The sequence below is a fragment of the Lissotriton vulgaris genome, chromosome 9 (genome assembly GCF_964263255.1).
Source record: "Lissotriton vulgaris chromosome 9, aLisVul1.2, whole genome shotgun sequence".
Lineage (NCBI taxonomy): Eukaryota > Metazoa > Chordata > Amphibia > Caudata > Salamandridae > Lissotriton > Lissotriton vulgaris.
In genome coordinates this window covers 189,378,488-189,397,694 of record NC_141697.1, presented here as the reverse complement: position 1 = coordinate 189,397,694, position 19,207 = coordinate 189,378,488, and the positions used below count along the sequence as shown (strand labels likewise).

Below are 19,207 nucleotides of genomic sequence, written 5' to 3'. Positions count from 1 at the left end.
CATTTCATACATGACAAGAAGCCCAGGTTGGACAAACCGTACTTAAAACCTTATTCTATGCATCATCCACTTCTGTTCGCTTTAGAGAGATGGGTAGTGCTCTACAGTCTATTCACAGCATGTGACTTACTTGTACAGTCAGTTTGCTGTGTGTAGTGCTGTAGATTCACATACACATACACCCACTTACCTCCCCCGATGCACGCTTACGGTGATACATTTAATAATAAATATCTGGTTATATGCATTTTTCTCTATTGGCACATAGACACTTTACTGTTTTGCATTTGTAAACGTAGTCTTACCTGTAGCGAAAAAACCCAATCCAAGGTAATGTATGTATCGGGGCAGGTATCATGAGTTTCCTCGTAACAAAAAGCAGGAGTTAGCACAGCATGTGAATCCACAGCACTAAGGGCTGTAAACAGATGGTTTCATAGAGGTAAAATGTTCTTACTACTACTGACTTCCCCACCACAGGTGTGGAGAAGTCTGCAGTAGTAAATCCCACTGAAGGGGTTGGAAGTGGGGGTTCCAAGTTGTAGTTTGCCTTGTAAGTGCCCTAAAAGATTAGGAATGGGTATTCCCAAACTTCCAACTAACCCATTACCACCATGGAAATGGCTGGAGTAACTCTCTTTCCAAAACTGGATGAGGAACAGACCGCCTCTAAATTTGCTGCTAATGTAGGGGAAGAGCCTTCTCCATGTGGAAAAATATTTTCTATGTGCAGAAAAAAAAGAGTTTGCACAGCAGGATCCATTCCACATTTGCGGAATTCTACACTGTGTAGAAATCCGCACAACTGGAATACTAGCCCATTGGAAATGTCACATGATATTCCTAGTAGAATGCCTGGAAACCTTCACCTTGCACAGGCTTCCAGCCGTACTACTAGGAATGTTGGTCATTAGGAAAGAATGGTAAAGGTTCCTTCAGGCAGCGATGTAAATTTGCCCTTAGCTCCTCTTGGTGGCGAAATGACTAGCAGATGTTGCTGATTAACTACATGATAAGCTCACATAAGTGCAGGACTGTGGGGTGGGGAAGGTTCCCTCCAGTGTGAGTAGAAACATCCACTAAACCACCAGCACCCGCCCTAGGATGAAAAGTAAAGTAAGCCGTGTTTGCACTACCAGTACACATAAGGTCCCCTTATCTGCTGCTGTTGATACATTTAGCCCCATGTTTATCCGTGATGATGTGTTTGCACAACGAGTACACGTAAGGTCACCTTATCTGCTGCCATTCATACATATATTCACGTGTAATCATGAAGTTGCCTTTTCTTCAAGCCGGAGATGAAGAACATACGTGAGGTAATGAACGCATAGCTAGATCCGTACTGATGCAAACAATATTAGAGGCATAATGACTGAGAATGCTCTCATCATTATGTTTAAAATTGTATCTTACACCAACACATTGGGATGTTACACCATTGAGGGGGAGGCAAGAAGCTTATTATTGCTGGTACCTGGCCCTCTGTCCCAGCATTCCAGTGCTTCCTACTGTTTTACTCAGACCTAACGTCCCTCAATAATTGGAATGTTTTAACTCCTTCGATGTTCATGACGAGCTCAGCTCGTCATGAGTTACGCCTGTCGTACACGCATGACGAGCTGAGCTCGTCATGTAACGCGGGTTTTTTTACAACTCAGCGCACAGCGGGAAAACGGCCCGTGCGCATGAGGTTAAAAGCATTTGGGGCCAGATGTACGACCATTTGGAATTGCAACTCACAAATTGCGAAAAATAATGAGTTGCAAATCCAAATGTCAGAGACACTGTTAGTGACTCCCAATGGGGTCGCAAAATGCAAGGCTCATCAATATTCATTTGGCACTCGCATTTTGCGACCTCATTGAGAATGGCAGGCCCTCCCAGGGATGGTCGCCTGCTGGGCTCAGCAGACCACCATGTCTGGGACTGCTTTTAAATAAGGCAGCTTTTTTTAAAAAAAAAATGCTGCAGATGCATTAAAAAAAATGAAATGTTTTCGTTGAATTTTTTAAGGGCAGGCAGTGGGACCACTGCCTTCCCTTAAAAAATATTTTCACATGTATTTGCAAAGGATAAGGGGTCCCCTGGGGACCCATTCCCATTTGCAACTGCATTACCACCTACTTGAAGTAGGTGGTAAATTGCGACTATTTTGGGACCCCAATTATCGCAATTAGGAAGGAACGACCTTAAAACGCCCCTTCCTAATTGCGACTCACTAAATAGCGTTTGTACATGGCCCTGTAGGGGTTTTGCATGCGCAAACGGGTCGCAGACCCGTTTAAGCATGCAAAAAAGGGTCATACATCGGGCTCTTAGTTCCTTCCACTCAGGATTACACTCATTTGCCTATGACCACCACTCTAAGAGGGCATATAATATGTACAGCCAGTACTACTGGAATGTGACAATATATGACTAAATGATGCAGCAGGGTTGACTATATTATGAAGAAAATATAGTCGAGAGGAACCCCTCAAACCAAAGGGATAGGGTTGTTTAAACCAAACTGCAGTCCGCTCCCCTCAGTGTAGCATCAAACCAAAATATCAAGTACACATACACTCAATCACCAGTGGCGTAATAAAGGCCCCCGCAGCCCTGGCGGTGCAGGGGAGCACCCGAGCTCCAGGGGGCCCCCTCAGCGCAGTACCCTGGTGTGACAGCTCCTGACTGAGTCCAGGGGGGGGCTCCAGTTAGTTGGCAGGGGTGGCCCCTCAAGTTTTGTTTTGCTAGTGTCAATCAACACAACCCGCACAATAAAAACCCTTAATCCCAAAAATAGCAATTATGAATATCAAAGTGCTAGAAACATATATATGCTTTTAATGAGATAAAAAGATAATACATATTATAAAGATTCAAATGGTATGCAAACAAGCAAATCATCCCAAAAAGACTTCTGACACTATCTCCAGGCATTGGCTATATATACATAGCAATTATGCTGTATAAATGGTCAGTGACAGTGAAGTGGACATGTTAAAAAAGACATTGATATGTTTGATTCAATTGGTCAATTTTGCGTTATGTATTTTTTATGATGATCTGGTTGTATATATATAATTTTAATCTTTATAATATATTATGTTTTTTATCGGATTAAAAACATTCTTATGTTTCTAAAACTTTGGCATTCATATGTGCTACTTTTTTGATGAAGGGTTTTTATTGTGTGGGGTGTGGTGATTGAGTGGCTGTGTACTTGAGATTTTGGTTTGATCCTACGTTGAGGGAGGGTGACTCTAGTTTGACTAAATTATGCAGCACAATGCAGCACGTTCTGTGGCATCATTGTTTTGCTGTTCTCTCACTGTAACATACATTAGTATTGCCTGAGCAACGTTTCACCACGTTAGTACCATGTTACCACCAGAATACAGCAATCAGCATCTGAAAGGGTCTTCAGTGTCTGGTGGCTCAGTAGACTAATGCATCCACTGTAGGGGTCTGTGTTTGACCTCAGAGTCACAGGTTCGAATCCTGGTGGATCCACGCAGCCTTTCGTCTGTCTGAGGTCGATAGAATTAGTACCATTGAGTTGGGTAACAAACAAAATCTGTTATTCAGTGCCAAGATACCTAAGGGTGAACGTGTGCTTTACAAATACACATGTTATGTTAAAGTCAACTTTTTCAAAGGTCTGCCACTGTGTGAAGCTGGGTATGGGAATTTTAAAAGTTACTTTTAATCCTTTTCAATTAGCACCATTTTTTGTTGAAATCAGTAAATTATGTGGCTGATAATGGAGTAAGTGGCAAGAGTGGTAAAACAATAATTCTGCAGAAAACGCCACAGTCTCAGAATCGCATACCTCCAGTGGCCCTTGGTGAAGCCTGAGGTCTCAGACTCAGATGTTATGATGAAGCAGTGGTAACAATGAGCATGTCAAGTGTTTGCATTATCTCTCTGTTGAGTCTTTGCATCCTTGTGAGAGGACCAGAGCCACCTTTTATGGCATACTTGATGTGATTTGTGTGTTTGCAGGACGGAAGGGGGGATCTCGAAAGGTGCCACCGTTGGCATCCTCCTGGACTTCAACCGAAGAACCCTGACGTTCTCCATCAACGAGGAGCAGCAGGGTCCTGTGGCCTTCGAGAGCATGGAGGGCCTCTTCTTCCCCGCCGTCAGCCTGAACAGGAATGTCCAGGTACTGTCTTTGTTATTCTATAGGCTGCCACTGGGACTGTGTCTAGAAAATCTGAAATAATGTGAAAGAAATGGCCAGATACTCACGAATATTTGAGATGTACTGTGTCACTGCAGCGCTAAAGTAGAGAAGAGGTCTGGAATGAATCTATTAATGTTAATGTAATGTAAATGTAAATGTATGATGTATGATTGACTTGCCCAAGATCAAACAGTACAGTCAACTAGAGAAGTTTGGATTACAACGCTTGACAACGTAGCAACTAGCCCAGTTATGGCGAATGTAGATTCAGGCGAGCAGGATATTTAACAGGTGCTGAGGATATCCACATAATGTGAATTTACTTGCACTAAATATAAGCTGTATAATTTGATTAATCGGTGGTTACCTAAAAAGTACATTGGACAGTTCTAGACCACCTCTTTCCTTGTTTCAACCAAGCTTGTTCTTAACCACATCTTTCAATAAAGCTGTTTCAAACCCCTGTTTATGGTAGCATGGGTCGCCAATACTACTCCACGGGAGCCACAACCATGTTAGAATGTTAGGAATACCTCATGAGATAAATATACAAGGTAAGTGTGCCTTAAGCAGGCCCTGCATGCAGTAATGAATGAATACCTTCTTCTATAGCGCATGGCTACTCTTGAGCATCCCAGCGCTGTAAGACAAAGGAAAATAAAGACACTATTGGAAAAGGTGTGTCTTTAAGCGCTTCCTGAAAGCAAGGTGGTTTGACTCATGCCTGATGACATCTGGGAGTGCATTCCATTCTTTAGCTGCATGCACAGAAAGCCGACGGCCACCCATCCGGGCCAGTTTCATCCTGGGAACTACCAGCAAGTTCCGCTGGTTGGATCTCAGAGATCTCACTGATTGGTGGCGACGAAAGAAGGGATCCAGAATAGGCGGGCCAGCACCATGGATGGACTTATGCGCCAGGCACATGGTCTTAAATGTAATCCTTCCCTTGATGGATAGCCAGTGCAGGGATTGAAGTGCGGCTTTCGCTGAACATCTTTTGGGGACTTTCATAAGCAGTCGAGCGGCACAATTCTGTACAGATTGCAGAATTTTTATGGTGCCGACTGGGCCCCCCATATAGACGGCGTTTGCATAATCCAGCCGTGACATAATCAGCGACTGGACTAGCAGTCTTCTGGCTTCAAATGGCAGAAGGTCTAACACTTTTTTTAAGACTCTCAGCAGCCCGTAACAGGTTGCGGCTACCTTTTTGTGCCTGGTAGTGAAATCCTAGGGAGGAATCTAGCCAGATCCCCAGGCTTTTTATATGAGTCTTAGGTGCTGGGGGGGGGTCCTAGGCAATGAGGCCACCAAGGGTCAAGATTAATTGGGGCTTTGTAACCCAGGAGCATGATGTCCGTTTTGGCCCCATTTAGCTTTAAAAAGGAGGAGGTCATCCATTCCAGAACCTTGGTGAGACACGGGGTCAGATTGTTGATACCCTGATTTAAAACATCGTTCCTCACCAAGGAAACCACCAGCTGTGTGTCATCGGCGTAGGTAACGAGTTGGATTCCCCAGGGAAGAACCACCTCAGCCAAAGGTCTCATATAGATATTAAACAGAGTTGGGCTGAGGGAAGAGCCCTGGGGAACGCCGTGATTCAGTTGCAGCTGGCTGGATGACACCTCTCCCTCAAAGACAGAGAAGCTTCTGTCTGATAAGAAAGAATGGAGCCATTTGATAGCCACTCCCGAGACTCCTGTAAGATGCAGCCGATGCAGCAAAAGAGAGTGGTTTACTGTATCGAAGGCTGCGCTGAGGTCCAACAGGACCACCGCAGCACAGCCTCCTGCATCCACAATACCCCTAACTGCCTCCACTACTGCTACCAGGGCTGTCTCTGTTCCTTGTTTTGCTCTGAACCCGGTCTGGGTGGGGTGTAATCCTTCCGTGGATTCAATAAAGGAAGATAGGACCTGATTCACATATTTTTCAGCTATTTTGCTGATAGTTGGTAATAGTGAAATGGGCCTGTAGTTGGCCAAGTCTTCAGGGTCTAAGTTAGGTTTCTTGAGCAAAGCTCTGACCTTAGCCTTCTTCCACTTGGGGGGCACTACACCGGAGGCCAGAGACGCGTTAATGACCTGCGTTATCACAGGGCATACTGTCCTTGATACCTGTTTAAGAACTGCCGGGGGAGCAGCATCTAACGGGGAGCCAGATTTAAGATTACTAAGGAGACTATCCACTTCAGCCAGATCCAATGGAGGGAAGGCTTTGAGATCTACAGATGGGTTAGAGTCTATGTCCAGGTCCCCCTTTTTTCCACTCTTCCAATTGTCTGGGGTATCTGTCACTGGTGCAAAGCCGGAATAGATGTTAGACACCTTAGATGCGAAAAAGATGGCTAACTCATCACAGTGTTTCTGTGGATTCAGGACAGGACTGATAGTCCTGGGTGTGGTTGCCAGGGATTGAAAGATTTTAAAAATTTCCCTGGGGGCGTCAGCTGCTTCCACAATTTTGCTCTGATAGTATGCGGCTTGTGTGGTTTTTATTAGCTTTTTGTAGGATCTCAGAGATGACCTATATTCAGTTTTCGCAGCAACTGCGTAGTTCTTTCTCCACTTCCTTTCCGCACGTTTACACAGACGTTTGTGTTCTTTAAGTTCCCTGGAATACCATGGTTGTTTATTGGGACCCTCTCTATGCCGTAGCTGTTTTTTTGGCAGAATAGGATCTAGTGTGGAGTTGATCCACTGATCAAAGGCTTCATTAGCTGCAACCGGGTCCTCATGGGGGGCGGGCGGACAGCTTTTCAGGGCTGCCTCCCATTTTTCAGTTGGTAATCTAGACCATACTCGACTAATCTTCTTTAGAATGGAGGCCTTGTGGGTCTGTGTTACTGGAGACCACATGAAGGACAGTAGTGCATGGTCTGACCATGGTACAAAACTGGGCTGAGCGCATACTATATTTCCAACATTGGTGAAGAAGTGGTCTAATAGGTGCCCACCTATATGAGTGGGACTGTCCACGATTTGTTCCAGGTGCACCACTCTCAGGGTATCCAACAGGCATTGCGATGGCATGGCATTGACTTCATCCAGGTGAACATTAAGGTCGCCCAAGATGGTAAAATTAGGGGTACTACTGATGAAGAGAGAGATCTTATCTAAAAGATTGTTGCAGAAATCATGGGAATCGCCTGGGGGTCTATAAACCAGGATCCCAGAAAAGGTGCAGGTGGGTGAGAAGGATATAGAAAAACCAATACTCTCACAGTCCATAAGTGGACTCTCCGAGGTTCTACATATGAAGTTGTTTTTATAAATAATCGCCACACCTCCTCCTCGACCGGACATACGGTCCTGTCTAGCAATGGAGTACTTGGGTGGTAGCGCTTGCACTAAGTGTGGGTCTGAGTCATCAGTCAGTCAAAATCTCGTTCGTCCAGGAGCAAGTTGATTTCAGTGGTATGCCTTGGAAGAGAGCGACAATTAATCAGGGCGAGTGAAAAACTATCTATATTGCAGCTCCTGGGGTTAAGAGGCTTGCAGTAGGGACATGGGACCGCTACCTCCTCTAAAAGTATATCCCCAGGGCAAATATCCCTAGCCCTTCCTCTAAATGATCTGAGAAGTTCTCCACTGTAACTTACGCTGGTATGAGGGGTAGGATCCATGGGTATTGCCCCTAGCCCAGTCCTAGCCCGTGCTGGCACGGAGGGGCACAGACGGGCTCTCCTTAGGCGCTCCTTTGGCGCGGTATGGCGCGTCCGCAAAAGTAAACCTCTGATCCCGTGCATCAGTGCACACTCTGACTTTACCCAAAGCACTTTTATCCGTATGTAGTTGTAGGACCGGTCCTCTATGTTTATCATACGAAATACATCCAGTGGAGAAGTGTGGCTCAAGGGTTAGAGGCGGCAGACCCGGAAGCTGAGATCGGCCCTGGACCAGGGTTCAATTCCCCGTCTCGGCGGGTCTTGGGCTAAAAAATTCCACGGACTCGATAATTCTCGCTCTGGTGCCTTCTCGACTCACGGGTTCACACTCTGCGACTCTGGGCAATAGCTTGCTTAATCTCCACAACGGCCCCTCGTGGCAGGATGCCTGGCTTTCACCTTGTGGATACCCTGCTGGGATTATTTCACAGGGGAATACCAGGACGGGTTCCCTAAGCACGCGCTTAGATACAGACCTCGGTCATTGATTTGCGCTATATAAATACTTGTACATTTACATTTACATATTCAATGCAGACCAAGCGATAGGGAGAGGATGTAATAATCCCTTAATGCTTTGACCCAAAGAAAGGTAATTGTATACCCAGTTTTGGTGAGAGGTGCCTACAGTGGATCAGTTTGGAGAAGTGTGGCTCAATGATTAGAGCGGCAGACCCTGATGCAGAGGTCTAGCCCGGGACCAGGGTTCAATTCCCCGCCTCGGCGGGTCTTGGGCTCAAAATTCCACGGACCTGATAATTCTCGCCTCGGTGCCTATTCCAATCATGGAGTCCCACTCTCCAACTCTGGGCAATAGCTTGCTTAATCTCCACAACGGCCCCCACAACGCTAAGGATGCCTGGCCTCCACCTTGGGGGTGCCCAGGAGTGGACGCCTCACAGGGAAAGCCAGGATGGGTTCCACAGCGGTATTCGTACAAGCGCCTTGAGACGCTTGCGGGTGAGTAGTGCGCTATACAAGTATCAATGTACATTACATTTACATTTACATTTACATAATATCGACTACAAAAATATAGGCATTTAAAATATCGACTCCAAAATATCGACTACAAAAATATCGAAGTCCTATCTACAAACAGGCAAGTACAAAAATATTGAATCAAAAATATCGTTTAAAAATATGTACTTTATAAAAATATCGAATTTATTAAAATGAATGTAAAATTAAAAAAAATATTAATAAATAACTAAAATATACTTAAAAATACTTACATAACCTTAAAAGTATCAAATAATTAATTTAAGTCTAAAAAAATACAATTTTATTTGTTAAAACATATATATATATTAACATATTAATATTAAAAAATATACAATATTATTACCGTAGCATAGCAAGAATGTTAAAACTACTATTCCCACTCCAATGAGTGCAACAGTAGGGAAAGCGTTGGATAGCGTAGCTGTAACAATTACTATTCCCACTCCAAAGAGTGCAACAGTAGGGAAAGTGTTGGATAGCGTAGGGGTAAAAATTACTATTCCCACTCCAGTGAGTGCAACAGTAGGGAAAGCGTTGGATAGCTTAGGGTAAAAATTACTATTCCCACTCCAGTGAGTGCAACAGTAGAGAAAGCGTTGGATAGCGTAGGGGTAAAAATTACTATTCCCACTCCAGTGGGTGCACAGTAGGGAAAGCGTTGGATAGCGTAGGGGTAAAAATTAATATTCCCACTCCAGTGAGTGCAACAGTAGGGAAAGCGTTGGATAGCGTAGAGGTAAAAATTACTATTCCCACTCCAGTGGGTGCAACAGTAGGGAAAGCGTTGGATAGCGTAGGGGTAAAAATTACTATTCCCACTCCAGTGAGTGCAACAGTAGGGAAAGCGTTGGATAGCGTAGGGGTAAAAATTACTACTCCCACTCCAAAGAGTGCAACAGTAGGGAACGCGTTGGATAGTGTAGGGGTTAAAATTACTATTCCCACTCCAAAGAGTGCAACAGTAGGGAAAGCATTGGATAGCGTAGGGGTTAAAATTACTATTCCCACTCCAAAGAGTGCAACAGTAGGGAAAGCATTGGATAGCATAGGGGTTAAAATTACTATTCCCACTCCATAGAGTGCAACAGTAGGGAAAGCGGTGGATAGCGTAGGGGTAAAAATTACTATTCCCACTCCAGAGAGTGCTACAGTAGGGAAAGTAAATACTTCATATATTATTTAAAAAAATATAAATTAATATCTATAAAAAATTAATTAAAAGTAATTACTTATATAATATAATAATTAATCAATTAAAATTACAAACTAAAATTAATTAGTACAATTAGTTACCTATTAATACAAATTAATTACAAATTACTAATTAATTAATTAACAATTAAAAATTAATTAATTAATTCAAATTAAATACAAATAAATAAATTGAATTATTTAATTAATTATAAATAAATTACTTCCCACCCTATTGTCCTATAAACCCGCAACCCGCTATAGAAAATAAATTAGTAAAATTAACATAATTAGCAATTAATACATTAAATAAAATTATTTGGCAATTAAAATTTAATTAATTACCCATAAAAAAATTAATTCTAAATAAATACCAATAAATAATTTTACATATTTAATTAATTCTAAATAAATTACTTCCCACCCAATTCCCCTATAAACCCACAACCGGCTACAGAAAATAAATGAGGAAAATTAACGTAATTAGCAATTAATCAATTAATTAAAATTAATTGCCAAATAAAATTTTATTAATTACCAAATATAAATAATTAACAAATAATAAAAAATGAATACCAATAATAAATTTACATATTTAATTAATTATAATTAAATTACTTCCCATCCCATTCCCCTATAAACCCACAACCCGCTACAGAATAGAATTACGCAAAAATTAAAAAAACTAAATGTATTAATTAAAATAAATTATAACATAAATACACACTTTTCACACATATAATAACATAAAAAAACTATAAAAAATTCGATATTATTAAAAATTCGATAATTTTATTAACCTATATTATATACTTCGATATTTTAACTTTCTATATTTTTAACATTCAATATTACATTACTTACCTCAAAAACGATATATTTGATGTCTATATTCTGTCCATTCGATATTTTGTCCATTCTATATTTTAAACTCGATGTTATGTCCATTCGATATTTTTTACTCGATATTTTGACTGTTTACCGCCTACAGTGTCTGTGGTGGTAGGAGTAACTTGAATTGGACTGTTTGCCAAATAGCTCAACTTTTATTGCAGAGCTGGAGTAGTATAAGTGTCACAGTATAAGTGGTCATTGAGCCACAATCCAATAGAGGTAACAATAGATGCGGCCATTCAAAAATGTTTTAGTTTTATGAGTGCACATATTTTTGGTGAAACTAATTCACCTTGAAGTAGTTGGTGAGAATGTATTTATGTATTTGCAGTTTTATATAGTCTGAACAAGACCCAAAGATTACTGATCACAGAGCATATGGCATACCATGAATGAGAAAGATGTTAACCCCTGAACCCATCTTCACTTGTACCTTACAATATCATTAAGTAAAAGTGGTCTGCATACCCTAAATATTGATTACAAAAATTTGATCCCACTTGCTGCGGATTAGCGATTAACTGCTTTGGATATGTATTTTTGTTATGAATCCCTGGTACCATACCCTGAGGCAGCTCCAACTTCTCTACAGGCCCTACGTACTCTAATTTACCACACACACATTTATGTATTGCACTGATATCCTAAATAGCTAAAACAGTGCTTTCCAGTCTATCCCACCGCTGAAAGTTTCTGCATTTATAGTGCAGTAGATACCATGATAGCTTAAGGCATGATTTCCCCACAATGCCTACGGCCTGATTACGGGTGCAGTGGTCTTCCGGCCTCCGCAAACATAGTGGCACAGAACTGGCGGTCCACCGTCCGCCGGTTTACGACTTTTAAATTCATACCAGCAGTGGACCACTGACTGCTCCATGGAACAGTCGTTCCCTGGCTGTTGCGGAACTGCACCACAATGTGAAATGCTCAGCGGGACTGCCCCAGTCCTGCTGAGCATATTATGAGTTCCTGCATCAACAGCCATTTCATGGCGGGAGCTTATGGTCAGGGACTCCAGGCCCCCACCATAAGGATAAATTCAGGGGGCACAACATGTGCCCCCTGTCTTTATTTCCCCAAGTTCCATGACGTTCATGCCTTGCAGACATTTTTTTGTGGTTCACATTGCGGTGTCTGTTTTCCAGGCATTGCAATGGAAAAGGCAAAGGACTGTCCGCCCTACACGAGTTCAACTCCTAATATGGCGGTCGCTCCTTGCGCGGCCTTGGCACGGCTCTGCTGGCGGAGAGCCAGCACAACTGCGCAAAAGTCGTAATCAGCCCCTAAGTGACTTAAAACAGAAAAGCAGCATTTCGTGGTAGTGTATTTTGGGGTATTTCTTTAGTATCAGGCTTTAACCTAAAACACAAGCAATAAAGGTGTATTAAGAGATCACATGGTACCAAGGAGTAGGTTACATTTGAATTTATTACACGTGGAGAATGCCCACGACTTAACACGTCCTGTCTAGTCAAGGTCCTGACAGCAACTGACATAGTCGTTACTGCTAGAAACCTAGGGTTCATGAAGTCTCAATTCATCTACATCTGCACATGTATAATAAGTTACAACGCTACCTACCATACCTTCCCCCTTAACAAACAAGACAAAGGAGAAGAAAGAAACAGACACCTTTGCTTGTTGACTTACAGAATGTTGGTCATCAACACTTTTATTGTTGTGCTCAGGTTGTAACCAAACTGACCACTGCAGGCCATTATTTACAGATTTTCTTTGTAATGTAAATGTAAATGTAATATGTACTTGTAAAGCACACTAATACCCCAATTGGGGTGTCCTGGCGCTGTAACGCATACCGCTGTGGAACCCTTCCTGGCTTTTCCCTGTGAAATATCCACTCCTGGGCACCCCCAAGGTGAAGCCAGGCATCCTAGCGCTGTTGGGGCCGTTGTGGAGATTAAGCAAGCTATTGCCCAGAGTTGCAGAGTGGGACCCATGATTAGAATAGGCACTGAGGCGAGAATTATCAGGTCCGAGGAAACTGAGCCAAAGACTCACCGAGGCGGGAATTGTACCCTGGTCCAGGCCAGACCTCTGCATCAGGGTCTGCTGCTCTAACCATTGAGCCACACTTCTCCACAGTATGAAGACTGCTTGCTCTGGGGACAACGTAACAATCTGTCTCTGGTTCCACCAACCTGAATTGGGATAGCACTTCTGCTAACTTTCTCTACAGTTACTGGTCGCAAAAATTTGGATTCACCATTTAAAAAAAAATTCTTGGGTTCTTTATCATGACCTAATCTCCTACTTTAAATTGTGTATCATGAATGTTATGTTCCTCATCAAAGCACTTCTTCATTTCCACCTGCTTTAATGCAACTGTGGAAAAAATGTGTCTACTTGGCCTCAGATTTGCACATCTGCTTTTGTCTCTAAGCCAATTAGGACATAAGGTAGTATGTGCTTTGCGTCCCCTCAACAATGTAGACAAAGCTTCCTCTGTTGTACAATTAGGTGTTATATCGTAACTCAATACTTTTTCTTTCAAACATGAATTTATATTTTGACAAGATGTTATGCTATCTTTATGTCTTCGTTGTTCATGGTATCTTTATATAAGTCAATTGTTGGTCAGTACAGAAAATATTAGCCAGCTGACACGTGTTTCATCACACCGTGAAGGAGATGTGACTCATCAGGGCTAGGAAGGACATAAAATAAAACAATAAAAGGAAAAATTGCAATTAAAACCGGGGTAAACTAAAATGTTTCATCAACTTCACACTTATATTTTGGCCGTAATGTTACTTAATGTCATCTCTTATCATGCCTTTTGCACCATAGGGTCTCCACAATCCACTCAGTAATTTCTTCCTCACGATCTTTCACATTCACCTTTCAATTGTTGATGAAACATTTTCGTTTACCCCGGTTTTAATTGCAATTTTTCCTTTCATTGTTTTATTTTATGTCCTTCCTAGCCCTGATGAGTTATTATTTTCTGTACTGACCAACAATTGACTTATATAAAGAAACATTTTCACCTACATGAACCTTTGTGTTTGATCTTTTGAACCTTTCACGTATTTTCCATTATCTTGTAATTTTGCGTCCTGACTGCAGGACCACCGATTTCATCAGCGTGTGCACAGGATCTGTTCTTCTTCTATTTCGGTTTAGGCCTCCCTATACCGTTGCAGGGGTGGTTTTCCCTCTGAGTTTGTGTTCCCCTGTCCTGCATTGCACCGTGTGCTCACCGCGCGAACAGCTCCATCAAGAGATCACACCACTTAGAGCGCCACTGCTTCCTGTTCTCTCAACTCAAACCCAGTCTCTTTCAAAACATTTCTAGAAGACATTGGCTGCTGATGGCAAACCCAAAGGAAGTCTAAGGTATTTATACACTCTGAAGGGTGTCACAAAAGTAGTGAGATCTTGAGAATCAGATTAAGGGACATTTTGTGATATGCAGAGCACAAATTGATGATAGAAAACACTTTAGACCCACCAAGACTGGCTAATAACTCATAAATTCTTAGATTGGGTTGACAATCAACTAAGATACTTTTGTTCAATGTTTGTAAATCTGCACATAATTTTAACTCGCCTTTCTTTTTCTTGGCAACTACAGTAGGTTAAACCCATTCTGATGAATCAGTTTTGTATAATTACCCCATCAGAAAAATTATAAATCATCTTTCACGCTAATAGGCAAGTTACGTACCTTATGAACTGTAGGTTGAGACACTGGTTTGAGTTTGATATGGTGTTCAAAGCCCTTAACTACACCTATTTGTTCTCTAAATACCTGCTCATGGTCCTTAAAACTATCTTCTATTTCCCAGGACTGTTCATCTACACTAGCTATAGGTATGGGAACATAACAATCACACCTCTGGGAAAATTCCTTACTGTACTGGGTTATCAGTTCCAGGTACCAGGTATAAGCCCATTCTAGCAAGATCTTTCTATACTATGATGTCCTTTCCTCTGACAGCTACATAGGCTTTAGTTTTTGTCATTCCTCCTTAACACTCTACATTGGATATAAAATATCCTAACATTTTAATGTATTTTCCTCCAAATGCTTTAGGGTTCATTCCAGTTGCAATAGGATCAGTCCCTTGCCAGGTATTAAAAAGGCAGAATCCCTGAGAATAGTTATGGGGGAACCAGAATCTATCATTACGGACAAAGTTTTGCCCCCTACAGTCATCATCATCAAAATAACTTTATTTCGATTTCATGTAGAAACCATAAAAGTGTACATAGACAATTTTAGAAACATTGCAATTAATCAACCATAAAATCACAGTACATATTTACACAATTTTTTAAAACCAAGTTCCATCAATATCTATTTCTAATCACCAGAGCTGATCTAATAAAGTTTAAAACGGCATTACAAATATGTGCAGTTGACAAGGATAACAATCCGCTTCTTTATAATAACGCGTTTCAAATGATTCTAATAATGGTTTAAGGAAAGTGTTTCTTGGAACTTTATACAAAGTGCAAAAAAGCAGAAGGTGGAGAGTATTTTGTGAAACCCTATTGTTACAGGGGCAGCAGGGTAACTTCTCCCACCAACCCCCCTGCTTTGGAAATGCAAACAAGAAGTATAAGGTACCAAGGCGAAATCTTGTAAGATAAAAACGCCATTGCGTGTTCATAATATATGACAAATAAAACTGGCGAACTGGTTTTCCCCGTACACTTAATGCATAGTCATTTGTCTTAAAAGAACTGTAGTGTAGTTCCTAGTTTCCCACTAGGCCCTGCGCATTGGAATAACATAAACAGTAGTATCGACGTGGAACTGCGGATATTCCAGGCCTCCACTGACTATGCTAAACTTAATTGGGTTGTGTTACCAACTAGCTCAGAGGTCACTGGAAACTTTCTTCTCTGCATAGGAAGTGATCAGCTTCCTTGGCACAGACAAGAAGGGATTCAGCTTTCCAACAACCGTGCAACATGACAACTTTGCTCCTCAGATCAAGAGTCAATCTCTAGGGTCGTGTGAAACAATAGACATGTATTTTACTCAGTCAGTCTAGTGCAGTTTACTTTCACGAGATGTAGAGAATAGAGAGACGGGCGTTTGTCAATAAAGGGTTAACATTTATTGAACAGTCTTTCTTCTCGTACAAGAGAAATGTATTGCCACAATTGCAATAATTGTTATTATAAAAAGTACGTACAGTAAGATAAGTATTGCGAAATAGAACTGTAAAAGCATTGATATGGTTTCTGAGCCATACAATGGTTTAAAAGTAATAAAACATATATACAGTCATATATACATTAGGCTAACATACTCAACTGGTGCTTCTAACTAAGCCTACCCCAGTGTGCCTGACCTAAGCCTAACACGTGAAAGGGGAGTAAGTAAGTAGCTTTAAGTTAAGTTGGTTTTGCCAAGGTTTGTTTCAAGAATTCTCGTCTAAGGGTTTAGTCAACACCATACCTCTGAATAGAATGATGGAGGATTGGTATCTCCTTCAGGGGTCTCTCTCGATATCCCAGTCACCCGCGAGGGTAAACCGGAAACGCCGTGGCTGGATTTCTCTGCAGGAGAAAGGCAGCGGGTCTCTCCAGCGCGTCGAGGAAGGAGGGGGGACAGCGTCCGCGGGCAGCTGGAATCTGCTGGATGTCTTCGCAGAGGGACGGCTGTTCAGCTCCTTAAGCGTACTGCACCATAGGTCGCGCTTTAGCGGCGATAATGGTATCAGCAGCATCACCACCACAGGATAGCAGGCTGCAGCGACAGAGTGCTAGATTTACCAACACGGGGTCGTGCAGGCAGCTGGCTTCAGTAGCTCGTACAACAGGCAATTGCTTAAGGCAACGTTGGTAATATTTATACCTGACAGGTGCCGGGTTTGACGCAAGTTTGCTGGACATAAGACGTCAATTAAAGATGTCACTAGGAAGTGATAGTTATCAGTTGCTCATTAGAGTTCTATTACTAATCAAAACATAGCAAGCGGGGATTTCCAGGTTTGCTGAGTTTTTATCTTGTTGAAGAACTCGGAGTGTTATCTAGGAATATCAGATAGTGACTACTGCTCTGTCATTGCACTAATTGGTCGCAAAGGAAGTGGCAGAGGGAACTATGCTGGAATGTGGCTCTGTTCGTGTGAGGCCAGAGATGACTTTTCAGAAAATCGCACTTGAACGGTTATGCCAATATAGGGAATAAATGGATTTATAGCCGAATAGGGGCATAAGGTCACAGTATCGATCAGGAACCTAGATAAACACGCAACACCCACTCCACGGGTTAATGTCCATCAAAATTACTAAAACTAAAGCAATTACATGTATGTGTAATATTGCCCACCCCAAAATACATAAATGCATTCGAAATAGGCGTACTTGTAATACATGGAATTTAGGTACTGTACGTTTTTTAAAGCATAGAAATCATTCAAAAAATTACTGCATATGAAATCAATGAACGATTATGCAAAAGGAATTACACATGAAGTATCTCTGACAGAAGAAAGGCGAGATAAATCATCACATAAAAATGCATTGTAATAACATGTGTGCTAGAGGCTGGTGTAATGTTGTTATGTCTCTAGATGTGTTTAGAAATAGAAGTGTGAAGCTTCTGTTCTCTAAGAATAGTTTTTACGCTAAGCAAAGAATTGTTCGTGCCAAAAAAGGTCAATATTAAAAAATGTCCAATTCAAAGAAAAATAGATTTCCAAAGCCCTTGGCAGTTTTTGTTGATCAAAACTGAAGGCCGAATTCAGAGTTCATGGGAACGCTGTGTGTCGGAAAGCTTCTCAAAAGTTATTGTTTCTCTATGGGTGAGAACATCGTATCAGACAGGCTCTCAAAGAATTGGTCTACAAATTCAGGTGATAGTTCAACCAAATTAGATAGCGCTGTAACTTGGCAGGTGTGAGAATGATTGCTGTCATCGAAGGCAGGACCAGCAATGCTCACAGAACGTTGTACCTGGATGATGTTGCTTTTGTCACTCGCTCCACTGTTACCACTTGGCTGTAGTACAGGAGTCTCCACGAATGCCTTCATCAGGATTGGTAGCCGCTGGGGACAACACAATGCGTGAGCCGTTATTGGACTGAGCAAAGTATCGACGTCCATTGGTACTGCTGATGGAAGTGAAAGACAGATGTCCAACACGCATTCATCGCCGCAAAGCATACACCGTAGCACAGGTAAAATGCAATTTTGCCATATCGGTCTGAATGAAAGGAACCAGGTCATGTTTAGATCTCTCAGCCTGGCCAATCCGAGGACGTTAGTTATCCTGTCCCGGTAGCGCATTGCTAGGATTGTCTCTTCCATTCCCATGGGAGCTATGTCTGAGCCGAGGCTTGCCATAACGTAGCAGGAGGGTCAAAAATAGAATCCCTGCGACGAGTCCCAAAAATAATGGTATGCCGCCAAAAATGGAGTGCACAAAATTAGGAAAGATTCCCAAAATTGCCTGGAAGGGTGTTAGCAGTCCCGTAAAGACTGTCTTAAATATGCCTGGGATGCTTGTTGCACTAGACATGTTAAGGAGTTGGCTGAACATTTCTACGAAATGCACGGGGCAATTTGTTGATAAAAGGTCATGAACCTCAGTAGCCGTCCTTGCGACTAGAAGATCATACGTCTCTTTAGATGACGTTATAGGCACGGTTGTCTGTAAAAGTACAGATTTCATTTTGCTTAATGTATCAATTTGTATAGAATAGAGATTCAGACGAGGCCAGAGGGGAGTCACTATGTCTGGAGGCCCGCTCGGGAACAATGCTTGCATACAACATTTGACCATGGACGTTACTTGTATTAGATAACTTTTCCCTGGCGTGAGGCCACAACATCTGTGATCCGTTCTAAGAATGTAACTCCCGTTCGAAAGTTGCATAAAGAAGGGCTCTATCTGAGTTGCAGGTGTGACTAGCTGGTGGCATGAAAGGTTGTTTGAATTTCCATCACATGCTCCGTGTAAATTAATACCCTGACACAAAAGTATACCGCTTAGTGAATGTTTACAATTTTCACCACTAAGAAATACATTTTTGTCACTGTCACTATAGCAAGAATGAGTGTATGGTAATTTCCATTCGGATTTTACATATCCTTTACCCAATTGTTCATATTGGCCAGCAGGTATGTACTCAAGGCACTTTTTAAATCGGAAAGTTGTTATCGGAATTGTGATAATTCCGTGTATTATCCATTCAATGACAGGACTCTCTGACATTGTCAATGGTAATCTCTCGAGTTTTTCGATGCTCAGGATTGTATAGTCTGCTCCTTTCTGTGCCAAACTG

The 19,207-nt window shown here is 41.9% G+C and overlaps 1 protein-coding gene across 6 annotated transcripts in view; it reads left to right on the top strand.

The window, feature by feature from the left end:
- TRIM9 (tripartite motif containing 9) overlaps positions 1–19,207 on the top strand; it is a 457,236-nt gene that overhangs the window by 408,878 nt on the left and 29,151 nt on the right. For all 6 annotated transcript variants that reach the window (XM_086937313.1, XM_086937319.1, XM_086937316.1 and 3 more), the window contains one exon: positions 3,991–4,153. In XM_086937313.1, the coding sequence (XP_086793439.1) occupies positions 3,991–4,153 (163 nt within the window). The remainder of the gene's footprint in view (positions 1–3,990; positions 4,154–19,207) is intronic.